The sequence below is a fragment of the Musa acuminata genome, chromosome BXJ1-8, assembly GCF_036884655.1.
Source record: "Musa acuminata AAA Group cultivar baxijiao chromosome BXJ1-8, Cavendish_Baxijiao_AAA, whole genome shotgun sequence".
NCBI classification, from domain to species: domain Eukaryota; kingdom Viridiplantae; phylum Streptophyta; class Magnoliopsida; order Zingiberales; family Musaceae; genus Musa; species Musa acuminata.
The window spans coordinates 13360330-13373622 of NC_088334.1; the positions used below are offsets into that span (position 1 = coordinate 13360330).

General features: G+C 43.7%; 3 protein-coding genes across 7 annotated transcripts; all 3 read left to right on the forward strand.

Moving 5' to 3' along the window:
- Nucleotides 1–5198: 5198 nt before the first annotated feature.
- Nucleotides 5199–8519, forward strand: LOC135587594 (transcription factor WRKY5-like). Of its 4 annotated transcripts, XM_065079176.1 has the most exons (7): nt 5199–5328; nt 5477–5690; nt 5864–5941; nt 6094–6255; nt 6848–7180; nt 7321–7434; nt 7582–8519. In XM_065079176.1, the coding sequence occupies exons 2-7, from the start codon at nt 5487–5489 to the stop codon at nt 8179–8181; spliced, it is 1491 nt and encodes a 496-aa protein (XP_064935248.1). In that variant the 5' UTR covers nt 5199–5328; nt 5477–5486; the 3' UTR covers nt 8182–8519. The 4 variants fall into 4 exon arrangements, with proteins under 4 accessions (XP_064935248.1, XP_064935246.1, XP_064935249.1 ...); XM_065079174.1 differs by lacking the exon at nt 5199–5328 and having other exon boundaries at nt 5335–5690; XM_065079177.1 differs by lacking the exon at nt 5199–5328 and having other exon boundaries at nt 5335–5690; nt 6848–7153.
- Nucleotides 8520–8782: 263 nt separating this feature from the next.
- Nucleotides 8783–9205, forward strand: LOC135680297 (egg cell-secreted protein 1.4-like). Its single transcript, XM_065194180.1, has one exon. The coding sequence runs from the start codon at nt 8783–8785 to the stop codon at nt 9203–9205; it is 423 nt and encodes a 140-aa protein (XP_065050252.1).
- A 368-nt stretch (nt 9206–9573) lies between these two features.
- LOC103994610 (uncharacterized) lies at nt 9574–13267 on the forward strand. 2 transcript variants are annotated; one of them, XM_009415003.3, is made up of 6 exons: nt 9574–9717; nt 9804–9863; nt 9941–9998; nt 10107–10229; nt 12167–12334; nt 12486–13267. In XM_009415003.3, the coding sequence occupies exons 1-6, from the start codon at nt 9653–9655 to the stop codon at nt 12582–12584; spliced, it is 573 nt and encodes a 190-aa protein (XP_009413278.2). In that variant the 5' UTR covers nt 9574–9652; the 3' UTR covers nt 12585–13267. The 2 variants fall into 2 exon arrangements, with proteins under 2 accessions (XP_009413278.2, XP_064935250.1); XM_065079178.1 differs by having other exon boundaries at nt 12167–13267.
- The last annotated feature ends 26 nt before the right edge of the window (nt 13268–13293 follow it).

The following is a 13293-nucleotide window of genomic DNA, read 5'->3' on the forward strand; positions in this document are numbered from 1 at the left end:
AATCCTTTTCCTGCTACAATATTTCCTTTTTGTATATAGATTACAGGTGTATATAGACTACAGTCATGTGGTTATGGTTGTATATAGATTGATAGTTATAGGATCATTGACTACAAATCACTAATTTTTTGGTTTAAACAGGTTTTGGTGGCTCAGTTTGCACTACTGTTGAGCCAACCAAACTGCTCGTGGCCTGGTCCGATGTGATTGGGTTGGGTTTATTTGGTCAGCTGCAAGGTTCATAAACTTATATTTTTTGGTTCATGAGATGGACTTGGGACTTGGCTGACATACCTTTCTACAACTTGCAGAAAAATTGCTGGATGACCTATGATGCCATGAGTAATCTCTGAAGTAAAGCAGGACAGTCATTTGCGAACCTCACTGCCCTTTTCACTCAGGTGCGTCTTGGGGCTCAATTCGTCTTGTGCTATATGCCTAAGGTAGTTGTTTCACATGGTAGATGAGTTCCCATTTAGCCTTGTCTAACATGCCATTATGTTTCAATTGTTTCTGACAACTTATACTCCCTAATCACTCTACTTTGGCTCAACTTTGGTTGAAGCCAGATCATGTTATTTGGAGTTCAGTAAACTATAGTTAAGGCTTGAGTAGACGAAGGGGCTTCCATTTACTTACAGTCTTGTACGAAATTTAGTCAAATGATAATAAAAGGACGAATCTAGTCCATGCATGCAGCATTATCTTTACATGTAGGGATGTTATTTTCGTGACTCAAGCCCTTATCATCAAAATAAAAATAAAGAAAACAATCTAGGATCAGTGAAGTCGTGCAAACTGAAGTTTTTATGGGTTAACATTAGTTGGGGTTAGGTTGAGACTGATCCAAATGCTAATCTGACTTTGAGCTACCATTCAAATGACCTAACCTAGCCCATTTGTTGGCTTCGGACAGTCAGACATGAGTTGATATGATTCCACTCCATAATTTATTACATATTTCAGAACATTGCAACGACCTTTGGCATCATCACTCATCCCTCAAAATTTTGTGGTCCTAAACACAAATGGTGGTGCAGTAACTAGGATGAGGACAGCTCATTAGCTTGAAGCTCACTGAAATGAAGGTGGTCCTTCCTCTGTACAGATAAGAGAGTCATGATCATGAACAATGGAAGGTGTAGGGTAATGGGACAAAGGGAAGGGGTGGATCATGGAGGACTCCAAGTCCCCATCCACCTTGAATCCAAACACCACTTGTGCTTTACTTGCTTGGAAAGGCTAGTAAGTAACCTTTTGGTGGTCCTCTGTGAGGGATGGAGCCCTCCATCCAACTTTCCTTGTCATTAATGTGCATGCCTAGCCACCCTTGAAAAGAAAAACTTGGGTACATGAGTCATGACTCCTCCTGTTCTATTCCATTATTGTATCTTCCTCTGTTCATCTCTACATCTTCACTTATTGCCTTTTGTCTTCTTGGGCCTGCATGGAGGAGGAATTTCGGGCAAAAAAAGGTGTGCCATTCATTGTTCAATGATGTTAATGTGTAGCCTGTCTTATATATTTTTGGGAAATTCTTAAATGGATTGGGTCGGAACAAAAATGGTTCTGAAAGCTACGCCATCGTCTATGTATTTCTCTCACCGAACGAAAAGAAATTGTATTCTCTTCTTCTTTTCATCACCCTCCTCCACAATCATTCCGACCCAAAACTAATAACCTCTGGTTATATTTTCTTTCTTCTGCTTCTGCTTCTTGTTCTTGTGACAATCAAAAGTGCTGTAGGATCTTTATCTGCGTTAACATTAGCAGTGGTCAAGTTTTAGATACCATGATCAAAATACTGATGATGCTATGGAAGAATACTTGGATTTCTTCATTTTCATGGTGCAGGTGCAGAGATAATAATATTATTCCAAGTAAGTACAACCTGTTCTGAGAGTGTTTGCTATGTTGGTACTGCCCTATTTGTCCTAAACATCCAGCCTCGGAGAACCACCTTGTCGAGGCTGGACATGATTCTATCTAAAAACAATCCTCCAGATTTTAGCTCTTCTTTGGTCAAGGCAGAAAAGTTTTGGCCATCTCCTGTGGAGGTAGCCACCATGCATTGCTAGGGGTCAATATTAGTGTCTTTTCCCTGATTCTCTAGATGTTAACAAAGCCTTTTCCTCATATCAAAACGTTTTGGTGTCAAAAGTCTTCCCATCTCCCACGGCCTTAATCGGTGTTATTTATTTTGAGTACTTATCCGAACTAAGACTGGGATACCTACTTGTCTATTCGAACCTGGTTTAAGCGGGTCAGGTAGATGTGGCTCATTGGCAACCTCTAAATTTGTTATGGCTTGTGTGCTACATAGATATGATGTGTTTAACACATGAGATGATGGATTTATTGTACCATGAGGTTTGCTTGTGGATGAGATGCTGTGCTCTAATAGATTGTGGATTCAAGTCTTCGAAGGCCCCCATCAAGTTCTTATTCTGAAATAGCAGAACGATGGTTATGACTCACGATTTCCATGTCCTTTTCATGTGGAAGATGCCATGATAGTAAGCAACCATTAGTTAGCTTCGACCAAGTCCTTGGAGTCTGCTGCCCGCACTTTTCTGTGGTCAAGCTAAAGCTAAGGATCGAGGTGGGTCGAAAGGAAGAGGTAAAAGCAAGGCATGCAACCCAAAAGAAAAGGAAAGCGAGATGGAAGACGAGGGAGGGAGAGATGGCCTACTTTTCCGAGGTCGCTCCCACGTCAAACACCCAAGAAAATTGCTGCCTCTCTGTGGGGGCGTGACCGACCATTCTTCTCCTCCTCTTCCTTTTTTTCTTCACTATCGCGATCCATGTCCTCCGAAACTTGCACTCAGTCTTGCTCCTTTCGCACGAGTACAGACGAACGTGTGGTATAATTAGTATAATTATTATTATAGAGGAGGCAAAAGCAAACCCTATCCCCCTTTTTGTCACTATTCTTCCCTCGGGGCTGCTACTGAAACTATGACGTGTAGAGCATACAACATGCTGTGCTCTTTCTTAATGAGTTCCTCATCATCAGTTCTTCTGCACTAAGAGTGGGAAGGAACAGTGCAACCGCGACTCTAATGAAGAGAGAGAGAGAGAGAGAGAGAGACTGGCCACCAGAATGTCTCGCAAAGTCGGAGATCAGTACGAAACCATGATGTGTGCATCATAATACCTACACGGACAAAGTCGTCAGACATGTCTGTCACCGAAGTTACTATTCCATATGCTGCTCACGATCTAATTGTTCGCCCCATGGCTATCCGATTGGGACCACCGATAATGCTTTGTTTGTCCATGCAAGTTTATGGTGGTGCGTAACCTTCACACCATTATCTTTAATTCGAACGTCAAGTTATACGGAGCTATCAAAGTGACTTGCATTCAAGATCACAGCGAGAGATGTGATGCAGGATATAAAGGATTATTAGTATTAGTTGGTGAAAGATTTGATATGATAGGGAGGTCCAAATGCTTCGCGAGAAACCATGTCCGGGCTTGCCAGCCTTTTCAGACTCTTTGTCGTTGAGTGTCAGCTCGGCCGCCGCTATCGTTTACTATAGCCTCTCTCTCTCTCTCTCTCTCGCTCTCCTCGCCCCGTGATCTTTTCATCTGCCTGCCGACTTGTGAACTCCATTGCTTTGATAATGTGACTTGGAATGGGGGCATCTGCTGCAAGCCATGCGTCTCCTTCGCTTCTTAAGAAAGCCATGAGGGATATCGGAACCCGGTTGATTCCCACGTGGGACAAGCTGAAAACAGATTCCAACCGATATGATCATCTTCACTGAATCCGCCTTCACGAATTTTGTGAAGGTTAGATTTAGGATGTTAGAGTTCATCTGATTTGATTTCCTTTATATAATATACATTTGAAACATAAGTGTTTTTTTTTTTTTTGCTTTTCTTTTTCTTTTTCTTCAACTGCTCATCTTGCGGGAATACACTTTATGTTTCGATTTGGATGTAAAATTATTTACAACGACGGAGACCGGTCTTAGTCTACTGCTTATATACACCCCCACCCAATACATGTCCACATGCACAGCAAGAGCGCATAAGCTTGTCGACGTCGTCGTCTTTCTTTTTCCGTGGATGACCGGAGTTTCCACGCTTTGGTCCACACCAATAATGCATCGGTTGCGTCGACTGTAGACTGATCGCTACACGATAAAGCCGTGCCACTCCATGCATTAATCTCGCAACGTGTACATCATGCCCGTGTCAAACCTTCTCTTCAACAGGGAGTGGGATTTACGTTGCCTGTCACTGCACACTTGCCGGACTCATCTCTTTTCGCAAACTAACGTGTACAACACCAAAAAATGACGAGCCCCATTGAGAAATCAACCCCTCTCGTTGCACGATGCGCGCACATACACACACACATCGGCATCAGTGCTTTCTCTGAAATCGTGTGACCACCAACGTCAAATAGTGTGTCGTGTGGAACAATGTGTAAATGAATAGGGTACTGAGGAACAAAGAGGAAAGAGTCCAATAACGGTGGTGCTCGGTGCGAAGTAATTCGATATTTGACTTGGGATAACGATTTATGAGAACCTGGCATCAACTTGAACTAACAATTCCACCCAATTTCTCCTTCTTCCGCCTTGCCTTGAAGCTTACAAAGAACGACGAAATCAGCGTGCTGACTCCGGCTTCTTTGCCCTTCTACCAAACCAAATACATATATATATATATATATATATATATATATATATATATATCAAGAGAGAGAGAGAGAGAGAGAGAGAGAGAGGGGGGGGGGGGGGGAGAGAGAGAGGAGTGGGTAAAGGACAAGGAAAGGCAATGCACAAGCGAGGCAGCTGTTGGAGTGCGTTGGACGACGCGAATCTCAAAGCGTCGGTTCAAGACAAGCAGATCCGAGAGAGGTCGGCGACTTCGAGTCAAGGGACGACGTTGCCAAGTCATGGGATCGCGAGTACACTATTGTGGATGTTTTGACGGGTCCCACTCGTATTGGCCAATCGCAGGGAGCCGTGCCGTCCGCCTCGTTGACCCTGACGTGAGGCCCTCCGTGCACACCGTCTCGCGCCATCTCTCCGCGACGGCGGATCCAATGGCGCTCCAAGTTGGGACCGGGAAACGTGAGTTTCGTTCGTAGGATACCCCGTTTCTCGTTTCCCGTTTCGAGTTCCTTTTATCGTTTCCCCCGCCGCCGCCATGGCACATCCCTCACGCTGACGCCACAACGGATCTTCTCTCTCTCTCTCTCTCTCTCTCTCTCTCTCTCTCTCTCTCTCTCTCTCCTCACTTGGACCAGACGCCCCAAAGAATGAGATAGCTCATTACCTGCAGCGGCACACAATTGAAATTGGATAGGTTAGATATGTTCTCTTTCTCCTTTATTCACTCGTCTTGTTTTCTGTCCCACTTTTGTTTTGCTGTTTCTCCTCTTCTCTCTCTCCCTTCCCTTATCTTTCCCTCCGTCGTCTTCCTCATCCACCTCGTAGCTCCTGACAATGGCCAGGCCACACGAGATGCAACTTTTGCGCTTTGAGGATCGCATCGAACCCACATGCACCATCACAGAGGTGGATTTCTTCTCCCAGGATCACCGACGGGCCGTCGCCGAAGCCGGAGCTTCTCCTGCTTCACCAAAAGACCATCAGCGAGTAGAGGAGGAGGAGAAGGAGGAGGAGGAGGAGGAAGACTCGCCGGCTCATGGACTCACGGATATCAACGTAAGCCCTCGCTCTTTACACCTCATCTACGTGTAGTACTTAAGACGAATCATGACCCTTTTTAGTTCCAAGAAATCCTTTGATATTGCTCGGACTTGCTTCATGGTAAAATAAGATCTCTAATCGTATGCCTATCAAATAGGAGATGACGATTTCTCTTTCCTTCTCTTCAGATTGGATTGAATCTTGTGCCGTCGAACGCTCAGGCTGGCCAATCTGTCATCGCGGAGAATGAGAAACCAGAAAACAAGGTAGCTTTTTCTTGGATCGATGTGATAACATCTCAGATGATTCATTTTAGGGCTTTTGTTTTTGCAGTCTAAAGCGATTCACTTGGATCTTTGTTCCTTTTTGTTTTTGTTTTTGCGTTGGTACTTGGTGTGGACTTATAATAACTCCAAAGGTGCAGATCTTGACCCTTCAAAGAGAGTTGAGCCAAGTCAACGAGGAAAACCGGAGATTGAGAAGCATGCTGGATCAGCTCACAAAGAGTTACACCGCCCTGCACACCCAGCTTCTTCAAGTAATGCAACAAAGGGAAGTCCACGAGATTCAACGAGGACAGGTCTTTTGATCGTTTCTTTTGGAACACTTGGATTCATTTTTGGAAAAAATTTAGTATAGATTCAGTGCAGTTATATCCATGGTTTTTGAATCTCATCCAAATAACTCTCAAGATTAATGGATACCATATATAAACACACACACACACACACAAAAGAAGAAGCAGCAGACGATGGACCAATTACTAATATCTTTGAAGGTGTTTGATCATGAAATTTCACCGATTTCTGATCGCTGATTCCATTTCACATGCTTTTCAATTTTGTTTATCGTGTGAATGGCATCTACTTCTGCGTGGAATTACAACTGCAGAGCTACGATGACCGCAAAGACCCACCGTTTTCTCTCGATGTTCTCACTTTCTTTACTGCAGGTCGATTTGATCGACTTATCCCCCTTTCATTATGACTTTCACAGCCCCCTGTCTGCCTCCAGCCTTTACTATCATTAAAATAATACACGAATTATTTCTGCAAACATCACTTTTCAATAATTTGCGAGCCTTTGCTGCTATCTGTTCTTGATCTAATATTTCATTCCAAGTATTCTTTAGTCCATTCGTAAAATTGAGGTGTTTGATATGTCCTTGAAAGGATGGCAAGCCCGGTGTGCCAAGTCGAGGAGAATTATTGGCCCATCAATTCATGGAACCTGCTCCTACTCGCCTGCTGAATACCGGCCAACGCCAAGACGACGATGACGGCGAACACTCATCGTCACGCAATAAAAACTCTAGCGATCGAGGCGTCGTCCCATTTCCGCAAACACATCTTCCTCACGTAGATGCCTCCTCGGAGCATATGTCGCCGAGCTTGGAGGAAGGCAAGAGCCCTAGGCTGATTCACGAAAGGAGCACCGATACAGCTTCTGAGGCCCCGTGCCGGCGAGCAAGAGTCTCGGTGCGTGCTCGATCGGATGCGCCGATGGTAATAGAATATGTTATGATTTGTCTCTGTGTGACTTCTGCATCGACCAATACTGCTCGACACACAGTTCCAGTCAGGACTGTGGTTATGGAGAGCTAAAACGACATCAGACCTAATAAGAAGGTTGCTGTGGGTTGCAGATCAATGATGGCTGTCAATGGAGGAAGTATGGCCAGAAGATGGCGAAGGGCAATCCTTGTCCGCGGGCCTACTATCGATGCACCATGGCCATCGCGTGCCCGGTTAGGAAGCAGGTAGGGAATCAATTATGAATCCAGAACTTGCATTACGATACCTCACTACAACTCCATGATCAATCATTTGTTTCTGAATTCAAGCATCTCAGTTGTATACTTCCTTCCTCTACCGATGACATCTCCCTGGGTTCACTGGTGCAATAGGTGCAGAGATGTGCGGAGGACAAGACCATCCTTGTGACCACCTACGAGGGCAACCACAATCATCCCCTCCCTCCCGCCGCGACGGTGATGGCGAATACCACGTCCTCGGCGGCGGCCATGCTGCTCTCCGGTTCCACCACCAGCGAGGACTCGCTCATGGCCCCTGCGGCTGGCAGCTTCTTGCACCCCTCAACCTATGCCTCCACCATGGCCGCCCTCTCCGCCTCCGCCCCGTTCCCCACCATCACCCTCGACCTAACTCAGACTGCGAACCAGCTGCAACTGCTTCAGCGACCGCAACATCCGGTGGTGCCGCTCTCCATGTACGGCCTCCCGCAGAAGCTTCCAGGGTTGATGGTCGGGCCGCAGGCGTCACTGCCGTTCCGCCCGCAGCAGCAGTCGATGGTCGAGACAGTCACTGCGGCGATCACGACCGATCCAAACTTCACCGCCGCCTTGGCCGCCGCCATCACGTCCGTCATGGGAGCTCCAGGGACTACCAACGGCGCTAGCGGCAGCAATGCAGCCTCGATCGGGCCTGCCATCGTGCCTGAGTCTCCTCAGTGTCCAAAGTCCTGCACCACCTTCTCCATCAACTAAAAGTGCTGGTGCTGGTGTTTCATCCGACCCAGGACGAGCATACTCTGATACAGCCAAAGAAGGTATACCTAAATAGATATATATACGTATAAAAAGAGAAAACAAAGAGCTTGAATTGGAATGAATGATTTTTGTTTCAACATTTTAAGTTAGTCGGGAAGGCCTGAAAGATATTTGTACATATTATAGCTCTGATCACTATGAACAAGGAAGCGATTTCTTCTTTATTTTCTTTTTGGGACTGTATATTGTATTAACAAAGTAAACATTATCAAATAAAAAAGATAATGTAGCAATAATGAAGTAATCCGCAACAACTCTTCATCATTTAGTATTCAGTTACCTGTGCGTTCGCTGCCATATCATATCTCTCTCTCTCTCTCTCTGTTTCTTAAAGCTTCGTCAATTAGTATTCGTCAGACTTCAATGGGAATCTCATGGTATTCCTGTAACTTAAAAGAAGGCTTCTCGTCTTCCTCACCATTAAGACACATCCTTAACGTTGGCAGCAGCCACGCATCGCTCGCTCCGCTACTATAAATACGAGCCCATGCACGGTATACCTTGTTCGTATCAACCCTGGTTTCTCCTTCTCTTCTCCATGGCTCTCTTCCCCAAGCTCTTCCTCGCCATGCTGTTCCTAACCATCTTGGCGTTGGCGGTGGTCCCTGATTTTACGGAGGCCCGGACCGTGGCGCAACAACTCCAGCTGGTAGAACGGCTGCAGTCCGACGGACTGAAGGTGTGCTGGGACTCGCTGATGGAGCTCAGATCGTGCACCGGAGAAGTCATCCTTTTCTTCCTCAACGGCGAGACGTACCTGGGACCGAGCTGCTGCCGAGCCATTCGGGTCATCGTGCATCACTGCTGGACCGCCGAGGTCATGCTTGCTGCCCTTGGTTTCACGCCCCAGGAAGGCGATGTGCTTCGAGGGTACTGCGACGCCGAGGCTTCTGCGGGTGCCTCTCCTCCGCCGCCACCGCCGGTCGCTTACGCTCCTCTACCGGAGCACTTGGTGCACTAGGCTGTACTCCGAGGCTACAACTACAAGCTTTTGTGGTCTTGCATCCGTCTTCGATGCTCTCTGTGGTTGTTTGGTTTTCATGGAGTTTGATGTTGGTTCTAAGACAGCTGCCAAGGAAACGATAAGCATATGGGTTGGAATAAACATTTTATATATATATATATATATATGAAGCTTTCTTGATCAGATCTCTAGTATTATTATGGTGTCAATGTCGCCATAAGTTCTTCGACGATATGCCTTCGCAATATGAGAATCGGTTTTAGTCTAATCATCTAATCAAACGAACGGCTAGGATCGGTTCTTCTCAGACAGATTTTAACCGTCTGATGCTTCGTTCATGTGAGATGTTCTTTATTAAGGTTCCCCTTCTCGTCATCTTCTTCTCGATCGAACAACTAGGGTTTTACGGGGTTCAATTAGATCTCGTCCGGTCTTGGGACGAGCATGGCCAAGAAGAGGAGGAGTTCGCTTAGGCCGGTGAAGGCTTCGAATGGAGCTCCACAGCATCAGTACGATTCGCCTCACTTCCCGCGTTTCCTCTTTACTTTTCTTTCAGAATCTTGGTCGATCAATTTAGAGTTCCTATTGTGAGCAGAGCGAGCTCAGACTGCTTCGAAGGAGAGCGCCTCGACAATCTTCTGTCGCAACTCGCCAAGTATATCCCTCACACTATATGTACTTTGTGGCTCCTCTTCTGGTTTTCCTGCTCACAAGTAATGTGGGTTTTGTTAGGAGTATAGAGTTGGCTAAACTATCCAAAGGGGAGCTACCTGAAAAGATATGGATCAAGGTACTGCTATTTGTTCGACTTGTCAGTTATGAGGAGTTCGAATTCTTCGTGCTTTATGATGGATTTGGGTAATTTTAGTAGTATCTCTATTGAATCTGCTATACGCAGCAACAATTCGCTGTGGGGGTCAATGATGTAACGCGTGTGCTTGAGAGGATGGTCGAAGCTGAGACGGGATGCCAATCTAACGAAGAGCCAAAGAATAGTAAAGCTCCTTTGGTACCACTCCAGGTTAACTACTTGTCTGGCTGTGATTCTTTTTATGCCTCTGCCAAAGGAGTTTGATTCAGGACTGTATATCTTAAGCTACATGTCTGGTGATTCATGATTTGTGGCAGGAACTACGGTTTTTGAATTGGTTGAGTTTCCTATGTCTAATCCCAAATGGATGACATTTTTCTTGAGAGACGTATGTTGTGTCCGTGGTTGATTTTCTCTTCAGATTACTTCTTATTGGAAATATCCTAGACTAATCACTGTGGACTGATATGAGTGTTATTTAGGCTTGTTCATTTGGATTTTCCTAAGAAAACATTTGCAGGTCCAATGGCAAATTAGCCTAGAAAATCTTTTGTACTGGTTGAATTTTTTAAGCATCCAAACAGAGACATTAGAATAGTGACGATCCATGTGTAGTTTCGATTGCTTTTTCGCTTGAAGCAGTAGTGTTTCGGCAATATGCCCTCTTGGATTAATTAATGCCTAATGTCATCATTGCTGTCAAAATGCACAAGGTTGTCTTAACATGACAGATACAAGCTACATTCCCTCTTTTTGTGTTTTGTAAAGCTTGTGTACGATGACTTAGTTCTTTGCTCTTTTTGATTTTGTTGGCGCATAAGTTTATTCATTCTCTATTACTTGCCAACTACTCTGGAAATGGAGTTGTTTTGTTTCCTAATTGGGTGTTGAATAATGCATGAAAAAATAATGTGAAAAAAATTTACATTGCCCTGGAACAAATAGTGTGCTTGGTTGAATTAATGTGTGCTCAGATAAGGGTTTGTCCAACCGATAGCAGGCAAGCCTTTTAGCATTCCTATGTTTATGAAGATTAACTGACTTGGATGTTCTTTGGTATACATCTGCTTATAGAGACGAATGCATGCTCTTGGAACAATTTGTGGCTGTGCTATGTATGCATTTCTTTGGACATGCTCAGAAGAAAGTTATACATGCTATGGTTAGACTATATGAGATGACTGAAATCAATAGTGCAAGGAACGATAGGGACCTAAGAAAACTCACTAGAAACAATGAAAAAAGATCTAATTTGCCTTACACAGAGAATTTTGGCTATAAGAGAATTGTTGTAGTTATTATATCATTCCTCATTCTGGTCTATAAGAGAAATTTTTTGCCGAACCTGAGTTTTGTGCTCATGCATCAACAGGCAAGAGTTGAGATCACTTCCAGAATAACAGTCAGACTAATTATATTGTTTCCTACTATGTTGTGGCATCTTAGTATTGATAGAGTTGTTCAAAACCATCTAGGAGCTATTTAATGGACAAAACGGATTCCATTCACTATAGAGCAAATTAAGTCCTTATTTTCAGGACCGACTGCAGATGCTAGTAACTGTACACATTCAAAATTGGAATTGGCTGCATGAGTTTGAACTTGTAGTAGTCAGGGGTTGATTTCCTTTAAATGAACCATGGTTTAAAATCTTGGTTTGCTACTGGTTTCATAGCTTGTCAGACTTGTGTAGTGTCAGTATGATAGGTGGTACCAACCTGTACCTCTTGATATCAGTTGAATAAATTTAAAAATTATGACGTATACTGTATCTTATGGGCCGATAAGATCCATCGTTGGAGTGATATATCAGTACATATCGGTTCAATTGTTATTTGAAATGGGAAATTGGGCATCCCTTATAGTCTTATATCTTCTATTACTACAAAGTATTCCATTCCACAAACTAATGAATTATATAAAAATGCAATTTTCTAATCATCTTTGGCAATGTGTATATTTTGTCATATGTGCATTAATCATCAGAACTTTTTTTTTTTTTTAATTTGTCCTCTAGGTCTGCTATTTATTTGATCTTTCTGAAAATTCTGTTGATGTAGAATATGCTTATAAGCATCCAATTTAACTGGAAGAGAAGATTTTTTATGTTGCCTCATGTTTCCTTTATTTTGGGGTGGTGTAAATAGGCGGTGATATTAGCTGCTGATTGCAACCCACGGTGGTTGACAAAGCATATCCCAAGTTTGGCATCTTCCACACAGGTTCCTATGATCCTTGTGAAGGATAATAAAAGAGGTTCTTTGAGACTGGGTGAACTGGTGAAGTTGAAGACAGCAATGGCTATTGGAATAAAGGTCAACGTCCTTTTTCCCCATACCTTGACTTGTTTAAGACTTATGCTGAATGCCTTGTTTTCCCTTCTCTTTCACCGTCTTACTTTTTTCCTATCTTTTATTGTGGATTGCACTTTACATACTATGGTTATTGCTTTCTTGTATTGTCTAGGCCAAAGGAAGCAGAATTAATGAAACTGTTGATGAAATTCTCGGTGGTGCTACTTCAGCAGAAGATACTCTTGAAATGGCTCAGCAAATTCGCACTTGAGTTTTATGGAAATCTTGCAATTTGTTTGCACGAGGAAGCTTCAATTTATTGGTGTAGAGCTTGGTTAAAGAGCCTGATGCGGCAGAGATCTAGGATGTCATTAACCGCAGTGTTGTTCATTTGCAAGGATCTGGTTCATCTGATTTAGCTTCGGAGAATTAACTTTTTCTGAGGTAAAAGACGCGAGGCCGCAGATTTTTTGTGGTGATGCACAAGTCATCGAACAACAGTAAGTACATCAACAGCTTAAGTACATTTCTGTAGTTTCGTGTCTTTCAACTCTCATCATATACGAGGCTAGTGAAGTTTTAGAATTCTCCAATTTATTAATTCTTTCCGCCAGCAAAGTTGGTCGCATTTGATAAAGTATTTCTCATGTGGAAGGAAGATATGGATTTTAGTTAAGGAGGCAATATTGATTTTGGCAAGACCAGGTGGAATTTGTTTAAGCTGGTCTTCTCTAGCTTTGCCTTTTCCTAGTATATGGTTCTCGGATGTGCTGTGCTGTGCTGTGCCGTACCGACTTGTATAAATGTTGGTTTAAATTCAATTAGTGGTTTCTTGCCCAATAGCATCAGGCATTACCCGATCAATATGTATGGTTGATAAGTTCTGGGCTTGAGTCCGTATAAACATGTATTGTATTCCGATTAATATAATAGAAGATTATAATCATTATGCAATCTTCAGCCGTCGTTTACCCAGTCCC

What these genes read in the sequence shown, in the direction of transcription:
- LOC135587594 (XM_065079174.1), top strand. Translation starts at nt 5,469, where the DNA reads ATGGCCAGGCCACACGAGATGCAACTTTTGCGCTTTGAGGATCGCATC. An exon ending in ATGAGAAACCAGAAAACAAG is followed by an intron (nt 5,942 to 6,093) that starts GTAGCTTTTTCT and finishes ATAACTCCAAAG; the next exon opens with GTGCAGATCTTGACCCTTCA. An exon ending in ACGAGATTCAACGAGGACAG is followed by an intron (nt 6,256 to 6,847) that starts GTCTTTTGATCG and finishes TGTCCTTGAAAG; the next exon opens with GATGGCAAGCCCGGTGTGCC.
- LOC135680297 (XM_065194180.1), top strand. Translation starts at nt 8,783, where the DNA reads ATGGCTCTCTTCCCCAAGCTCTTCCTCGCCATGCTGTTCCTAACCATC.
- LOC103994610 (XM_065079178.1), top strand. Translation starts at nt 9,653, where the DNA reads ATGGCCAAGAAGAGGAGGAGTTCGCTTAGGCCGGTGAAGGCTTCGAAT. An exon ending in AATGGAGCTCCACAGCATCA is followed by an intron (nt 9,718 to 9,803) that starts GTACGATTCGCC and finishes TATTGTGAGCAG; the next exon opens with AGCGAGCTCAGACTGCTTCG. An exon ending in CTTCTGTCGCAACTCGCCAA is followed by an intron (nt 9,864 to 9,940) that starts GTATATCCCTCA and finishes GGGTTTTGTTAG; the next exon opens with GAGTATAGAGTTGGCTAAAC.